The 14,078-nt window shown below is 45.3% G+C and overlaps 1 protein-coding gene across 15 annotated transcripts in view; it reads left to right on the top strand.

Moving 5' to 3' along the window:
- The first annotated feature begins 527 nt into the window (after positions 1–527).
- The window catches only part of NIPA2 (NIPA magnesium transporter 2), a 30,181-nt gene continuing 16,630 nt past the window's right edge, over positions 528–14,078 (top strand). The window contains exons 1-4 of one of the 15 annotated variants that reach the window (XM_063653096.1): positions 540–1,130; positions 1,609–1,744; positions 7,116–7,237; positions 13,583–13,814. In XM_063653096.1, the coding sequence (XP_063509166.1) occupies positions 13,676–13,814 (139 nt within the window). In that variant the 5' untranslated portion in view covers positions 540–1,130; positions 1,609–1,744; positions 7,116–7,237; positions 13,583–13,675. Of the gene's footprint in view, positions 1,131–1,608; positions 1,745–7,115; positions 7,238–13,582; positions 13,815–14,078 lie in introns of all 15 variants that reach the window. The other 14 variants (XM_063653093.1, XM_063653098.1, XM_063653088.1 and 11 more) reach the window with 14 other exon arrangements.

The raw sequence follows: 14,078 nt of genomic DNA, 5'->3' as shown, positions 1-14,078 counted from the left end.
CTGGAGTGCAGTGGCGGGATCTCCGCTCACTGCAAGCTCCGCCTCCCGGGTTCGCGCCATTCTCCTGCCTTAGTGTCCCGAGTAGCTGGGACTACAAGCACCCGCCACCACTCCCGGCTAATTTTTTGTATTTTTAGCAGGGGCGGGGTTTCACCGTGTTAGCCAGGATGGTCTCGATCTCCTGACCTCGGGATCCGCCCGCCTCGGTCTCCCAAAGTGCTGGGATTACAGGCGTAAGCCACAGCGCCGGGCCCGGAATCCTCGTTTTAAATAAGGGCCAGGCTGGAGTTTGATTTTGAACTGATCGGCCAACGCCACGTGGCAGCATAATGTACTGCTTAACTACCCTTCCAGCTTAGTCCCTCGCCAGGTCCCGCCTGGATCGTGAGCCCCGCCCCCGCTCCCGTTTCCGCCCCCGTTTCCGCCCCAGTCCGCGACCCGTCCCCGCCCCCGTCCCCGCACGCTACGCGCCCCGCCCTCCGCGCTCAGCCGACTGGGGCCTTGTAAAGGAACCGGAACCCGGCGGGAGAGCGCCCCGGGGGCGGGGCTGTATGTGGTGCGGCACTGCGCGTGCGCGCGAGGCCTCTTGCGTCATTTAGCCGCGCCTAGGTTTTGTGGCGCCGGCCCTAGGTCCCGGCAGCGGTGGTGACGGTGGTGCCGGAGGTTGTCCTTGGCAGGTTTTCCTCGGCGCTTCTCCATGGAGGAGGCGGTGCGAACGGCTTCAGCCCCGAATGCTCGCATCTCCCACTGGACGGCGACGAAGGCGGTGGCCGTGCGAGCGCAGGACTGGGCGGCCTGTGTGGGGGTGTGAGCCGCGGTGCCCCAGGCTGCGCCGGCGAGGGGAAGCCGCGCGGCCCGCCGACCGACTAGGGTGAGGTCGCCACTCCTTCCTTTCAGTCAAGCGCGAAGGGGCTGACTTGATGGCGAGCCAGCCCGTCTTGTGTCGGAGAAGGGTTCTTCGGGCAACTTTCCTTTCCGGGTGTTCTGAGTCGGAAGCGGTTTTCCTGTAATCCTCAGTGAGGAAACCCACCGTGAATCGGATTGCCGTTCAGTCCCACGGAAGCCTGGCTCGTTGGCCATGTCGGGGACGCATGTTCATTAAGTTCATTAAAATAGTTTCATTTGTCTTGGTGAGTTTTAGAAGGTGGCTTCAGCTGCTGCGGGGATTATAACTGACAGTTAAACAAGCCTTAGAAGTCTGCTGTGACGTTTTGAGCCTGGCTGTTTTAATTTCCTTTTATAAAATCACGGAATCCTATTTCCCTCTCTACTATTGCGCAAAACTATGTGTTTAGTTTGGTGTTTGTGCCTCCTTAATTTCTTTTCTAGGTGGTTAGTTCATTTAATACAGGACTGCATGTTAAGTTCTCTTTCTAGAAAACCTGTGTATAGCCATGTGCCCGGTTAATACTTTTTTTAGTAAGAGGAAATATCAGAATCGAAAGTTTCCATTCCAGTAAGCTGCCTGTCGAAGCAGTAGTTATGTTCGATTGAGTAGGTTTTATGTTGATTGGTTGGCAAAATGAGTATGAAGGCTAGTAACCAAATTTTAAAACGTACTTAGTAACTTTAAGTCTTTTGCCTACTTCTGTGTTTTCTTCTTTCTAGGCTGGAGCTACTCGGCCAGGGTTTAAGACTTTAAATGAGAATAAAGGGTGGTATTTACGAGGAAATGAGAGTGAATAAGTCATCTCTAACCTCTCCCAGCCTTTTTTTCAAAAGAGAGACCATATTAAACTTACATGTAAGTTAAAATTGTAATTTATAACTAATATTGTTGCCTAGTTAGGGTTGGAGATTTAGGTTCTGTAATATTCATAAGTACAGTACTGCTTTGAAAAATTATTAGCCAAGTGAGAGGTTGGAAAAAATTAAATCTAACTTATGTATTTAATTTTTCTGAGCCAAGGTCTTGCTCTGTCCCCAGGCTAGAGGGTGCAATCTGGGCTCCCTGCAACTTTTGCCTCCCGGGCTCAAGTGGTCCTCCCACCTCAGCCTCCTCAGCAGCTGGGACAACAGACGTGCGGCACCATGCCTGGCTAATTTTTGTATTTGTATTTGTTTTAGAACTGGGGTTTCACCATGTTACACCGGCTGGTCTCCTAATCCTGGACTTAAGCGATCCAACCACCTTGGCCTCCAAAGTGCGGGGATTACAGGCGTGAGCCACCGAGCCGGGCCTAAGCTAACTTAGATAGCAGTGGAAATCAAGTAGTAAGGATTTCGTAGAAAACTAAGAGCTCTATATACAGTTTTTTGGTTTTTTTTTTTTTTGAGATGCAGTTTTGCTCTGTCACTCGGACTGGAGTGCAGTGGCACGATCTCTGCTCACTGCAACCTCCGCCTCCCGGGTTCAAGCGATTCTCCTGCCTCAGCCTCCCGAGTAGCTGGGATTACAGGCGCCGGCGACCATGCCCAGCTAATTTTTGTATTTTTAGTAGAGATGGGGTTTCACCATGTTGGCCAGGCTGGTCTCGAACTCCTGACCTCAGTTGATCTGCCCGCCTCGGCCTCCCAAAGTGCTGGGATTACAGGCGTGAGCCACCGCGCCCGACCTAAGAGCTCTAAAGTGTTAATGTAATGTGGGCAGCCGGATGTAGAAGTAAAGTCCCTTTCTATGTGGTCCTCTTCATGTGACTCTTTTTTACCCCTGGGAGGTTTCTTTAGCTGTAAAGTCATATCTTCATCTCTTTGTGTAGAAGAGAAATGAGTAGAAATGATGCATGGAATAGTGCCTAGGGAGGTGCTCAGTAAGTGGTAGCTATTGTTAGGGAGAGATAATAAAAAGAATTTCACATGTTTTCAGAATGTTTCTAATAGGTAAATATGATTTAGTCATTTAAAACACATGACTTTGAATATTACATTTTTTTCATAGACGGTATAAGCGTCATTTAAACTCTGATTTATTTGATTGCTATACATTGTGATATTGAACAGAAAGATAAGACTTCTGCAGAGAATAAAAGGTGGGGTGGGGGTGGGAGAGGAAATGGGAGATTTAGGTCACAGGATACACGGTAGCAGATATTCAGGATGTACAACTTGAGAACTACAGCTAATGAAATTGTATTAGAGATTTTCCTTCAATGAGTATGTTTTAGCTGCTTTTGTCATAAAAAAGTAACTGCATGAGATGATAGATATGTTGATGTGCTCTACTGTGGTAACTGTGTTACTATCTGTATGTTTCCCATAACATAAATCTCAAATATACACAATTTGCAAAGATTTATCTGTATTGTAGAATTAAATACACCCCTCAGACTAGATTAGAGCATGCTTAAACATTTCTGCTATCTAACTATTTGTTTTATGTAAATAAACTGGAAACAGAACTACTTAATGGCTCCAGATGAAAATAAATTATGATCTGGCCAAATAAATGGGTTGCAGATCTGTTCCTTGCCTTTTGGATTTGTGTATGGCCCATAGGGCCCCACGTGATCTGACACTCACCTTTTTTTTTTTTTTTCCTGAGATGCAGTTTTGCTCTTGTTGCCTAGGCTAGAGTGCAGCTGTGCGATCTCGGCTCACTGCAACCTCCGCCTTCCAGTTTCTAGCGATTCTCCTGCCTCAGCCTCCCGAGTAGCTGGGATTACAGGCGCCCGCCACCATGCCTGGCTAATTTTTGTATTTTTAGTAGAGACGGGGTTTCACCATGTTGGCCAGGCTAGTCTCGAACTCCTGACCTCATGATCCACCCGCCTCGACCTCCCGAAGTGCTGGGATTACAGACGTGAGCCCCCGCGCCCGGCCGACACTCGCTTTTTCACGCTAATGCATCAAACCTGCCCTCACTCAAGGTCAGCCACAGTGGCCTTTGTTTAGGAAACTGCACACCCGCTCACACCTCAGAGCCCCTGCACTTGCTTCTCTCTCCTTTGTTCTTTTCAAAAAGCTCTTGGAAGCTTCTGCTCAAGTGTTACCTGCTCAGCAAGGCCTCCCAACTACGGTCATTAAAATAGAATCCCCCAACTCAACTCCCCAGTGCCCTTCATATGTTTTATTTTTTACCATAACATTTGCCACTTTTCCAGAATAATGTCTTTATTTCGTTTATTATTTCGCCCTACCTCTAGCAGGAGATAACCCCATGTGGGCTGTTGTACCCCTGCTCCTAGAATATTGCACGTGCTCAGTAAATGTTGGTTGGTTGAGTAAATGATATAAGCAAGCCGCATATTCACTGGGAGCCACAGTGAAGGCAATACTAGTTAAGTACCAAAGTAACCGTAACAGAGGGGTAGTTAGTGTCAACCAAATACGGAGGAGGAAAGGTAGGAGCAAGTTAGAATAGCAGCAGAGTGCTGACCGGGGTAGAACACAGGATGTGTGAAATATGGTATGGGAAATAAGATCTAGGCCGGGCGCGGTGGCTCACGCCTGTAATCCCAGCACTTCAGGAGGCTAAGGTGGGTGGATCACAAGGTCAGGAGATCGAGACCATCCTGGCTAGCACGGTGAAACCACGTCTCTACTAAAAAAAATACAAAATATTGGCCGGGCACGGTGGCTCACGCCTGTAATCCCAGCACTTTGGGAGGCCGAGGCAGGAGGATCACCCGAGGTCAGGAGTTCAAGACTAGCCTAACCAACATGGCGAAACCCCATCTGTACTAAAAATACAAAAATTAGCTGGGCATGGTGGCAGGCACCTGTAATCCCAGATACTTAGGAGGCTGAGGCAGGAGAATCACTTGAACCTGGGAGGCAGAGGTTGCAGTGAGCCGAGACTGCACCAGTGCACTCCAGCCTGGGGGATAGAGCGAGACTCTGCATCCAAAAAATAAAAAAATGCAAAAAATTTGCCTGGTGTGGTGGTGGGCGCCTGTAGTCCCAGCTACTCAGGAGGCTGAGGCAGGAGAATGGCATGAACCCGGGAGGTGGAGCTTGCAGTGAGCAGAGATTGCGTCACTGCACTCCAGTCTGGGCAACAGAGTGAGACTCCGTCTCAACCAAAAAAAAAAAAAAAGAGATCTAAAAGGTAGGTTTGGAACAAATGGTGCAGGGTCTTTGTTACTAGTTTACACAATTTGGTCTTCTTGCTACAAACAGGGGTCGTGATTCTAAATTCTTCAGCAGAAGGCTGAGATGAGCAGAGATGAGGAGGCCTGGATTATAGTTCTGCTTCTGCTACCTCAGCTGTATGATGTGTTACTTAACATCTCTGGATCTGGGCCAGGTGCGGTGGCTCACGCCTGTAATCCCAGCACTTTAGGAGGCCAAGGCTGTTGGATCATGAGGTCAGGAGATCAAGACCATCCTGGCTAACATGGTGAAACCCCGTCTCTACTAAAAATACAAAAAAATTAGCCGTGTGTGGTGGTGGGCACCTGTAGTCCTAGCTACTCAGGAGGCTGAGGCAGGAGAATGGCGTGAACCCGGGAGGCAGAGCTTACAGTGAGCCGAGATAGCACCACTGCACTCCAGCCTGGGCGACAGAGCGAGACTCCATCTAAAAAAAAAAAAAAAATCTCTGGACCTGGTTCCTCATTGTGGGCCCTTACCACATATCTTTTTAATTAAGGCTTTGTTAAAATGAAATGTCAAAAGTGCTGTGAAAAGTTTAAGGCTGTCTATGCACTTCAGTTGGTGTAATTTTTTCAATTTTTTCCTTTTTTTTGAGACGGAGTCTCACCCTGTGGCCCAGGCTGGAGTGCAGTGGTGTAATCTTGGCTCACTGCAACCTCCGCCTCCTGGGTTCAATCGATTCTCCTTCCTTAGCCTCACCAGTAGCTGGGATTACAGGCACCCACCCTCATGGTAAATACAAAAAAATAATTTTTATGTTTTTGTAGAGATGGGGTTTCACCAGGGTTGGCCAGGTATGTTTTGTAGAGGCGGGGTTTCACCACATTGGCCAGGCTGGTCTCGAACTCCTGGCCTCAGCTGATCTCCCATCTCGGCCTCCCAAGGTGCTGGGGTTACAGGTGTGAGCCACCGTGCTCGGCCCAGTTGGTGTAAATTTTAAAGTTTGCTAACTTTGGTGATTGTGTTGCCTACTGATAATCATTTTGCAAAGCAGGTCCTAGTTTAGGTTTTCCTTATTAGAATACTAGTTCATTTTTGCCTGTTTCTTAAATCATGTGTTTTCCACATTTTTAAAGAAAGTGGACTAATTTCATAATTTTCTTTTATTTGAGATGTATTTATTCCATTTTTGACATGCTTTATGTTTAATGAAAGTTCACATTACAAATATTAGTAAAACCAATTGTGAAAATTGAACTTGTTGGCCGGGAGTGGTGGCTCACTCCTGTAATCCCAGCACTTTGGGAGGCCAAGGTGGGCGGATCACGAAGTCAGGAGTTCGAGACCAGCCTGGCCAACATAATGAAACCCCGTCTCTACTACAAAAAATTAGCCGGGTGTGGCAGTACACGTCTGTAATCCCAGCTATGCGGGAGGCTGAGGCAGGAGAAACGCTTGAACCAGGGAGACGGAGGTTGCAGTGAGCCGAGATGGTGCCATCGCACTCCAGCCCGGGCAACAGTGCGAGACTGCGACTCAAAAAAAAAAAAAAGAGTTTGTTAAAATTTAGAGAGAACAAGCAGAACAAAAAAATTAGCTAGGTGTGGTGGTATGCGCCTGTAGTCCTGTCGATTTGAGCGGCTGAGGTCGGAGATCACTGCAACCCAGGCATTTGAGACGGCAGTGAGTGATGATCGCACCACTGCACTCCAGCCTGGGAAACAGAGCCAGACACTGTCTCAAAAACAACAACAACAACAAAACCCTTCCCCTCCCACACACAGAGAGAATAAGCAGAAAATCATAAGGGTCTTTAAAAGTGTTTAAAATATCAGTAGGTTATTTTTGGAATTTTTAGTTCTCTTAGTTGTGGAGTCCTTGAGGATAGGCCCTTTGATCGTTTTTACAACTTCAGTGCCTGGCAGATAATAGCTGCTCAGTGTTTGTTGAGCAATGGTCACAGTTCGGATTACTCCTGAGTCCCCCTAAGTAAACTGGGCAGGTGAACCACATGGAGCTTGTCATCTGTGGTTTGGGAACCTAGTTGAAGTGAAATTTAGAAAGTTTTACTGTTTATCTGTCTTTAATACTGGCCCTGCCTCGTGGCTAATTCTTAAGAATAAAAAATATCTCTGTTGCAGGCTCTCCCGGCTGTGATTGACCTTCAGTTACAGAGAGAGGGAGCAGAGTGGGACCAGGTCTGAGAATAGTGAAGCAACTCATTCCTTTCAGGACATTCCCTCTGATGTCCTATTTTCAAACTGTAAGTCAGAATGAGATCACTTATTTTCTTGGTGGCAGAAGGCTGCTTTATAATTTGAAGGCTTGCAAATTGTATGCTGCTTGTCATCCCCCAGCCCTCCACACATACACCCTGGTACAGTTCCATGAGTGAACAAACAAAACAACCAGATCACCTTATTTGGTGATATGCCTCATTCTAGAAAGGCTTGTAAATCAAATTTGCTACCAAAAATGAGTGCCTTTTGTGGGGAAACCACCACAAAAAACCTAAGTAATTGTTTTTAAGGAACTTAAAGAGTTTACCTTGAAGATAGAATAGTAATTGAGAATTAAATTTAAAAGGCTAAGTAAATAGTGGAAAGAAGAGAAAATGCCTGTGGGCTGGAGTTAATTGCAGAAGTCTTTTTAAGGTGTACCCTGGCTTTGAGTGGAGAGCAGGCTTTGGGTTGCAGGAGGAGGAGGGGAGGGCCTGTCTGAGGGTGTCAGGTTCCTGTGTTGGGAATGAAGAAGGCAGGAGAGGGGTGCCTGGCCAAGGGGACTCTCGAAAGCCATATGCACATGATGGACCCAGCTGGTCAGAAAAGGCCTTCTCTCTGCTTTTTGTGTTTGAAATTTCCCATAACACATAGATTAAAGGGAAAGGGGAAAGTAGATTTTAAATAGCATCATGAAGCATTATGTAACGTAAATGTGGAGAAAATCTCATATGATAGTTATAGTAAGGTTAGGAATAATTTTCAGTGGCCTTAGGATTAAATGGGTAAAATTCCATTATATGTATTGTTTTAATCACCTCTTCACCTTGTCAGTGGGGGAGGGATTTCCATCCCACAGTACTGACGCTGGGCAGACGAGATGGACGGAAGTTTCTTAGTCTTTCGCTCAGGATAGAACAGAGAACCAGGGGCTGCGAGAGGCAGGCTGTGTGGTAACGAGAGTGGCTATGGTTCCTGCAGAAAGACTTTAATAATTGCTTTAAGAATTCCTTGGGCTGGCAGGGCAGTGGGGCCTACTCCTCAGGCATAAGCTGGAACTGTACCTGTGCCTGGTCACTGTGATGAGAATTGTTTGGCATCAGGGGCAGGGAAACTTGCCCTGAGGCCATTAAAACCTCCCGGTTTATAGCAGATGTCAAGGCAACATGTAATATTGGGTCTTAATGTTAGACCTTACACCACATGTATGTAACTTGCATTTAGTGAAAGTTAACATGAAGTGTTAGTAAATATTAGTAAATTAAGTGTTACAAATCAGTTATTCGAAAGTCAGGTTCATAGTAGAAGTAAAATCTGGGCAGGATGCAGTGCCTGACACCTGTAATCTACCACTTTGGGAGGCTGAGGCAGGCAGATCGCTTGAGCTCAGGAGTTCGGGACCAGCCTGGACAACATGGTGAAACTCCGTATCAACAAAAAATACCAAAATTAGCCAGGTGGTGTAGTGTTGCACACTTATGGTCCCAGCTACTTGAGAGGCTGAGGTGGGAGGATCACTTGAGCCTGGGAAGTCGAGGTTGCAGTGATCCATGATTGTGCCACTGCACTCCAGCCTGGGTGACAGAATGACACCCTGTCTCCAAAATAATAATAATAATAATTTAAATTTGGATTTGTGAGGCTATTGTTTTTTTTGTTGTTGTTGTTTTTTTGTTTGTTTGAGACCGAGTTTCATTCTTGTTGCCCAGGCTGGAGTGCAATGGCGTAATCTTGGCTCACCGCAACCTCCGCCTCCCGGGTTCAAGCGATTCTCCTGTCTCAGCCTCCCGAGTAGCTAAGATTACAGGCATGTGCCACCATGCCCTGCTAATTTTTTTGTATTTTTAGTAGAGACAGGGTTTCTCCATGTTGGTCAGGCTGGTCTCGAACTCCTGACCTCAGGTGATCTGCCCGCCTCTTCCTCCCAAAGTGCTGGGATTACAGGCGTGAGCCACCGCACCCAGCCCTGTGAGTCTCTTGTTATACTGGGATTAGAACTGTAGATAAACCTGACTTTTTTCTGGATATCATCTTTATTGGTAAGAAGGTTCAATTTTATTGCTTACAGAATATTCAGACTATAAATTTGATTTGTTTTATTACCATAGAACTTAAAGTATGTAGTGAGCAATACAGCTGTCAAGTAGTTACTTCCACAGCAGTAGAACTTGCGTGATAATTAAGAACATTGCTTCATGAAGACAAAGATTAAAGGAGGATGATGATTCTTTTTTTTTTTTCCCGAGACGGAGTCTTGCTCTGTCACCTAGGGTGGAATGCAGTGGGGTGATCTCGGCTTACTGCAACCTCCACCTTCTGGCTTCAAGCAGTTCTCCTGCCTCAGCCTCCCAAGTAGCTATGATTACAGGCACCTGCCACTGCGCCCAGCTAATTTTTGTATTTTTAATAGAGATGGGGTTTCACCATGTTGGCAAGGATGGTCTCGAAATCCTGACCTCGTGATCTGCCCACCTCGGCTTCCCAAAGTGTTGGGATTACAGGCGTGAGCCACCGTGCCCGGCCGATGATTTTTATGTCAGATGATCTTTTTTATTTTATCTTATTTTTATTTTTTTGAGACAGAGTTTCTATCTTGTTGCCCAGGCTGGAGTGCAATGGCGTAATCTCAACTCACCACAACCTCTGCCTCCCCGGTTGAGGCAATTCTCCTGCCTCAGCCTCCCAGGTAGCTGGGATTACAGGCATGTGCCACCACGCCCAGCTAATTTTTGTATTTTTAGTAGAGACGGGGTTTCTCCATGTTGGTCAGGCTGGTCTTGAACTCCTGACCTCAGGTGATCCGCCCACCTCCGCCTCCCAAAGTGCTGGGATTACAGGCGTGAGCCACCACGCCTGGCCAATGATTTTTATGTTGGATGATCTTAAGGAATGCTTTCATTGAAGTGAGGTGACCCTGACTCCTGAGAAGGATATACCTGCCAGGAGGGCTGAAGCGTTTGGGTAGCTCGGTTTCTCACTCCCATTTTCCTAGTCTATAACCATTGTCCTTGCATTTTCACTTCCATCCAGTACTGCCACTTACTAGCATATTGGATAAATGATTATGGTTCTCAAGTTTAAAAGCTATAAAACATCGGTTACATTTTAGGATGCTGATCTAAATGATGCAGTAGTTTTCTGTGTATTAATGGCTGCTTTGTTTGTTTGAGACCAGGCGTAACTATGTTGCCCAGGCTAAACTTGAACTCGTGGTTTCAAGCAATCCTTCTGCCTCAGCCTCCTGGTGTGTACCACTGTATCTGGCTGTTTCTAAGGGCTAATTATGAATTATTCCATTTGGCTGCGGTGGTGGCTCATGGCTGTAATCCTAGCACTTTTTGAAGGCTGAGATGGGCGGATCACTCGAGGTCAGGAGTTCCAGACCAGCCTGGCCAACATAGTGAAACTCCATCTCTACTAAAAATACAAAAACTAGCTGGGCATGGCGGCATGTGCCTGTAGTCCCAGCTACTCAGAGGCTGAGGCAGGAGAATCACTTGAACCTGGGCAGTAGAGGTTGCAGTGAGCCGAGATCATGCCACTGCACTCTAGCCTGGGTGACAGAGCAAGACTCTGTCTCAAAAAAAAAAAAAAGAATTACTCCATTCATCCATATTCACCCAGAAAACACGTATTAAGACCTATTTTGAGACTACCAGATAGCTATGTGCATAGGCTAAAAGGGCGAATATCATGCAGGAGCCCAGGAGCTTACAGTCTGATGCAGGAGACTGGCTGATAAACACAGATAAACAAGCCCTGTAGGATGCAGTGGGAACAGTGTGAGCACACTTGCTTTTTGTTGCAATCTTATAGTATGTAGAAATGATGATTGTCCCTGACATCTTGTTTCAAGTTCTCCTGCCTTGTCTTTAAATGTGTTTACATCTCTGTAATTTATTTTTACTGTCAATGAGACTCACCTGTCTAGAATTATTCCATAGGTATGCTGAAGTTAACTTGAGGCTTGAGATGACCAGTATTTGGCACATAAAGTGGGTAATACCTTAGATTGTTTAGCTTCTTTCTTTTTATGTATATATCTGTTAATGTGGTGACTCATTCAAGATCACACCTCCAGCTGGAAGCAAGACAGGGTCTCCAAACTCCCCACCTAAGACTTTTCTCGTGGAATCATCTTGCCTTATGAATGGCACAGAGGGACTAGGGGTACTTTTCCAAATCTGTTAAGGTAGAGGTCAGTTCTGGAAGGCTTTCAGGTTGACAGTCTCATCCATGAGATTATGACTGATACTTAGAAGAACTCAGCACCTTTTTGACTTGAGTGTCTTCTTTCAGTGTTTCAGTATATTTTTTTTTTTTTGAGATGGAGTCTCGCTGTGTTGCCCAGGCTGGAGTGCAGTGGCGCGATCTCGGCCCACTGCGAGCTCCTGGTCCCAGGTTCACGCCATTATCCCACCTCAGCCTCCCAAGTAGCTGGGACTACAGGCACCTGCCACCACTCCCGGCTAATTTTGTTTTTGTATTTTTAGTAGAGTCGGGGTTTCACCATGTTAGCCAAGATGACTCGATCTCCTGACCTTGTGATCCACCAGCCTCAGCCTCCCAAAGTGCTGGGATTACATGTGTGAGCCACCATGCCCGACCCAGTGTTTCAGTATTATTTTGTCTTAGGTTGTGGGGTGACCTGGCTTTTGGGACTTGCTGGTGGTTTCTACCTTGGCATCCTTGTACCTTTTGAGCACTAAAGGTTGTATTTTAAAAACATTAATATGGAAATGTTCAGAAATACACAAAAGCAGATACAGTAATACGATGAGTCCCTGTGTACCCATCACCCAGCTTTTACCCATCACTGAATCCCCATTTTCTACAGAAAATTTTTGGTTTTTCAAAAATCAGGGTGGAAACTTTATACTTGCAGTAAGCCTGTTTATGTGTGTGAGTTAGCTCTCTCAGTGGCATATAGGAATGAGCACTTAGATCATGCTCACAGTTCTGTGAGTCACTGGGACGATTTTCTTTGGTGCCCTTCCCTCTGTTGTGATCAGGACATGCACTTCCTATGGCTATGGCAGGGTGCGAAGGGGCAAGCAGAAGTAAGAGAGGCCTCTAGGTGTAGACTCAGAACTGGCACTCTGTTCCTTACACCTCCCTCCCATTGGCCAAAGCAAGCTTGATGGCCGAGTGGCAAATCAGGGCTGAGGGAGGATAGTCTTTTCATTGAATCATACAGGAACGATAATGCGCCTTAACGGGCAAATCAAAAACATTGGACTTTTTCATTTCTTGGGAGTAATATCAACTCAGTGTGATAATGTCGTGTTTACTGTTATTGCAGTCTCACTGCAGTAATGTTATTATCACTCCTTATTTAACTATATCTTGTCTGTCTTCCTTGTGAAGCTGGAGAGCTTAGCATAATAAACGCTTAGCACATAATATCCAGTAAATACTGTTTGAATGGATGGATAAAGTAATTGAGGGGCTAGGTGGACAGGGAGTTGAAGTTGCTTTGGTTAAAAGCCAGTGTCTCATAACTTGAAGAACGGAAAAACGTGGCTAGTTAGGGTCCTGACTGAATTGCAGATTAGTTTTGGAACTCAGAAGTTAAATTGTGGGACTAAAAATCCCAAGATGTGCTAGAAAGCTGGTCTGGCATTTAGAACCAGTCATAAACCTTGTTGCTAAAAACTATTTTTTCTCTGCTATCCACACTGTGCTTTAGTTCATCTGTCAACTGAGTTTATGAGTTAGACATTTGGAAAAACAATTGCAGTCTTTGGTAAGCCTCTGCTTCCTGTCTGGCCTCGAGGATTGAGCCCTCCAGATACCATGGTCCTCATGTTCTCCAAAGGCCACCAGTACCATACCGCACGCCCGAGCAGACACCTCTCTGCAAGAATTGTTACCCTCTGATAACAAATAATGTGAAATCTGCCTTCTCTCAGCACATCCCTGAATAGGCTAAATAAATAAATTAGCATATGCTTATGTGAACCTATTGCTAAGAAGAAAATGTATGGGTGAGAAAATTTTGAGTTTCTTTGTATAGATTATTCAAAAGGACACATTTGAGAACCTGATAAATGTATTTCCAAACTAGATTTGTATATTGTTATGCCTAATTTTTTCTGCAGAATTTTTTTTTCTTATCAGAAAGTTTTATTAAGGCTAGAAACATTTTTTTGAAAATACGGGATCAGAGTTTATGAAATCAGAGTTTTATAGCATGATCCTATCTTTTGCCATAATTTGAAGAAATACACAGGTTGGTGCTAAATTTAAATAATAAATATTTATTATCAATATTAGTAATGAAGGAGCTATTTTTTCTTTAGGAGAAGAGAAATGGAGTAAAATTTTTAATTGCATGTGAGCTGTCATGAGCATTCTGTGAAAACCACATTTCATTTTTTATTGTTTAGGTTTGAAGACTGCTTCATTCTGCCTCTAGTACCAGCGGTTTCTCTGTTCTGTGATCAATGTGATTCACAGGAACTCCTTAAGTAACAAACGAAATGAGCCAGGGGCGTGGAAAATATGACTTCTATATTGGTCTGGGATTGGCTATGAGCTCCAGCATTTTCATTGGAGGAAGTTTCATTTTGAAAAAAAAAGGCCTCCTTCGACTTGCCAGGAAAGGCTCTATGAGAGCAGGTAGGTTATGCCTTATGTGACTTTGAAGTAACCTCAGTGTCTACCTACATGCACAGGTTCTTTGTACAAGACCACATCTTCATTCCTAGTGAGTGTATTTGAAACTTTGAATTGTTCAGGAGTTCTAAATGTTTACAAAGTTGATGTTCGGTTATTTATATTGAGAAAAGAAGTGAGAAGATGTCATAATTAGTTAACTACTCAGTCCTGCAGTTATCATCAAAGTGGAAACAGGGACCAATGCCAAAGTAGTATCCAACCTTT

This window comes from Pongo pygmaeus, chromosome 16, assembly GCF_028885625.2.
Source record: "Pongo pygmaeus isolate AG05252 chromosome 16, NHGRI_mPonPyg2-v2.0_pri, whole genome shotgun sequence".
Taxonomy (NCBI): Eukaryota; Metazoa; Chordata; class Mammalia; order Primates; family Hominidae; genus Pongo; species Pongo pygmaeus.
Note: the sequence above shows the minus strand (reverse complement) of the source record. Positions and strands in the feature narration are given on the sequence as shown.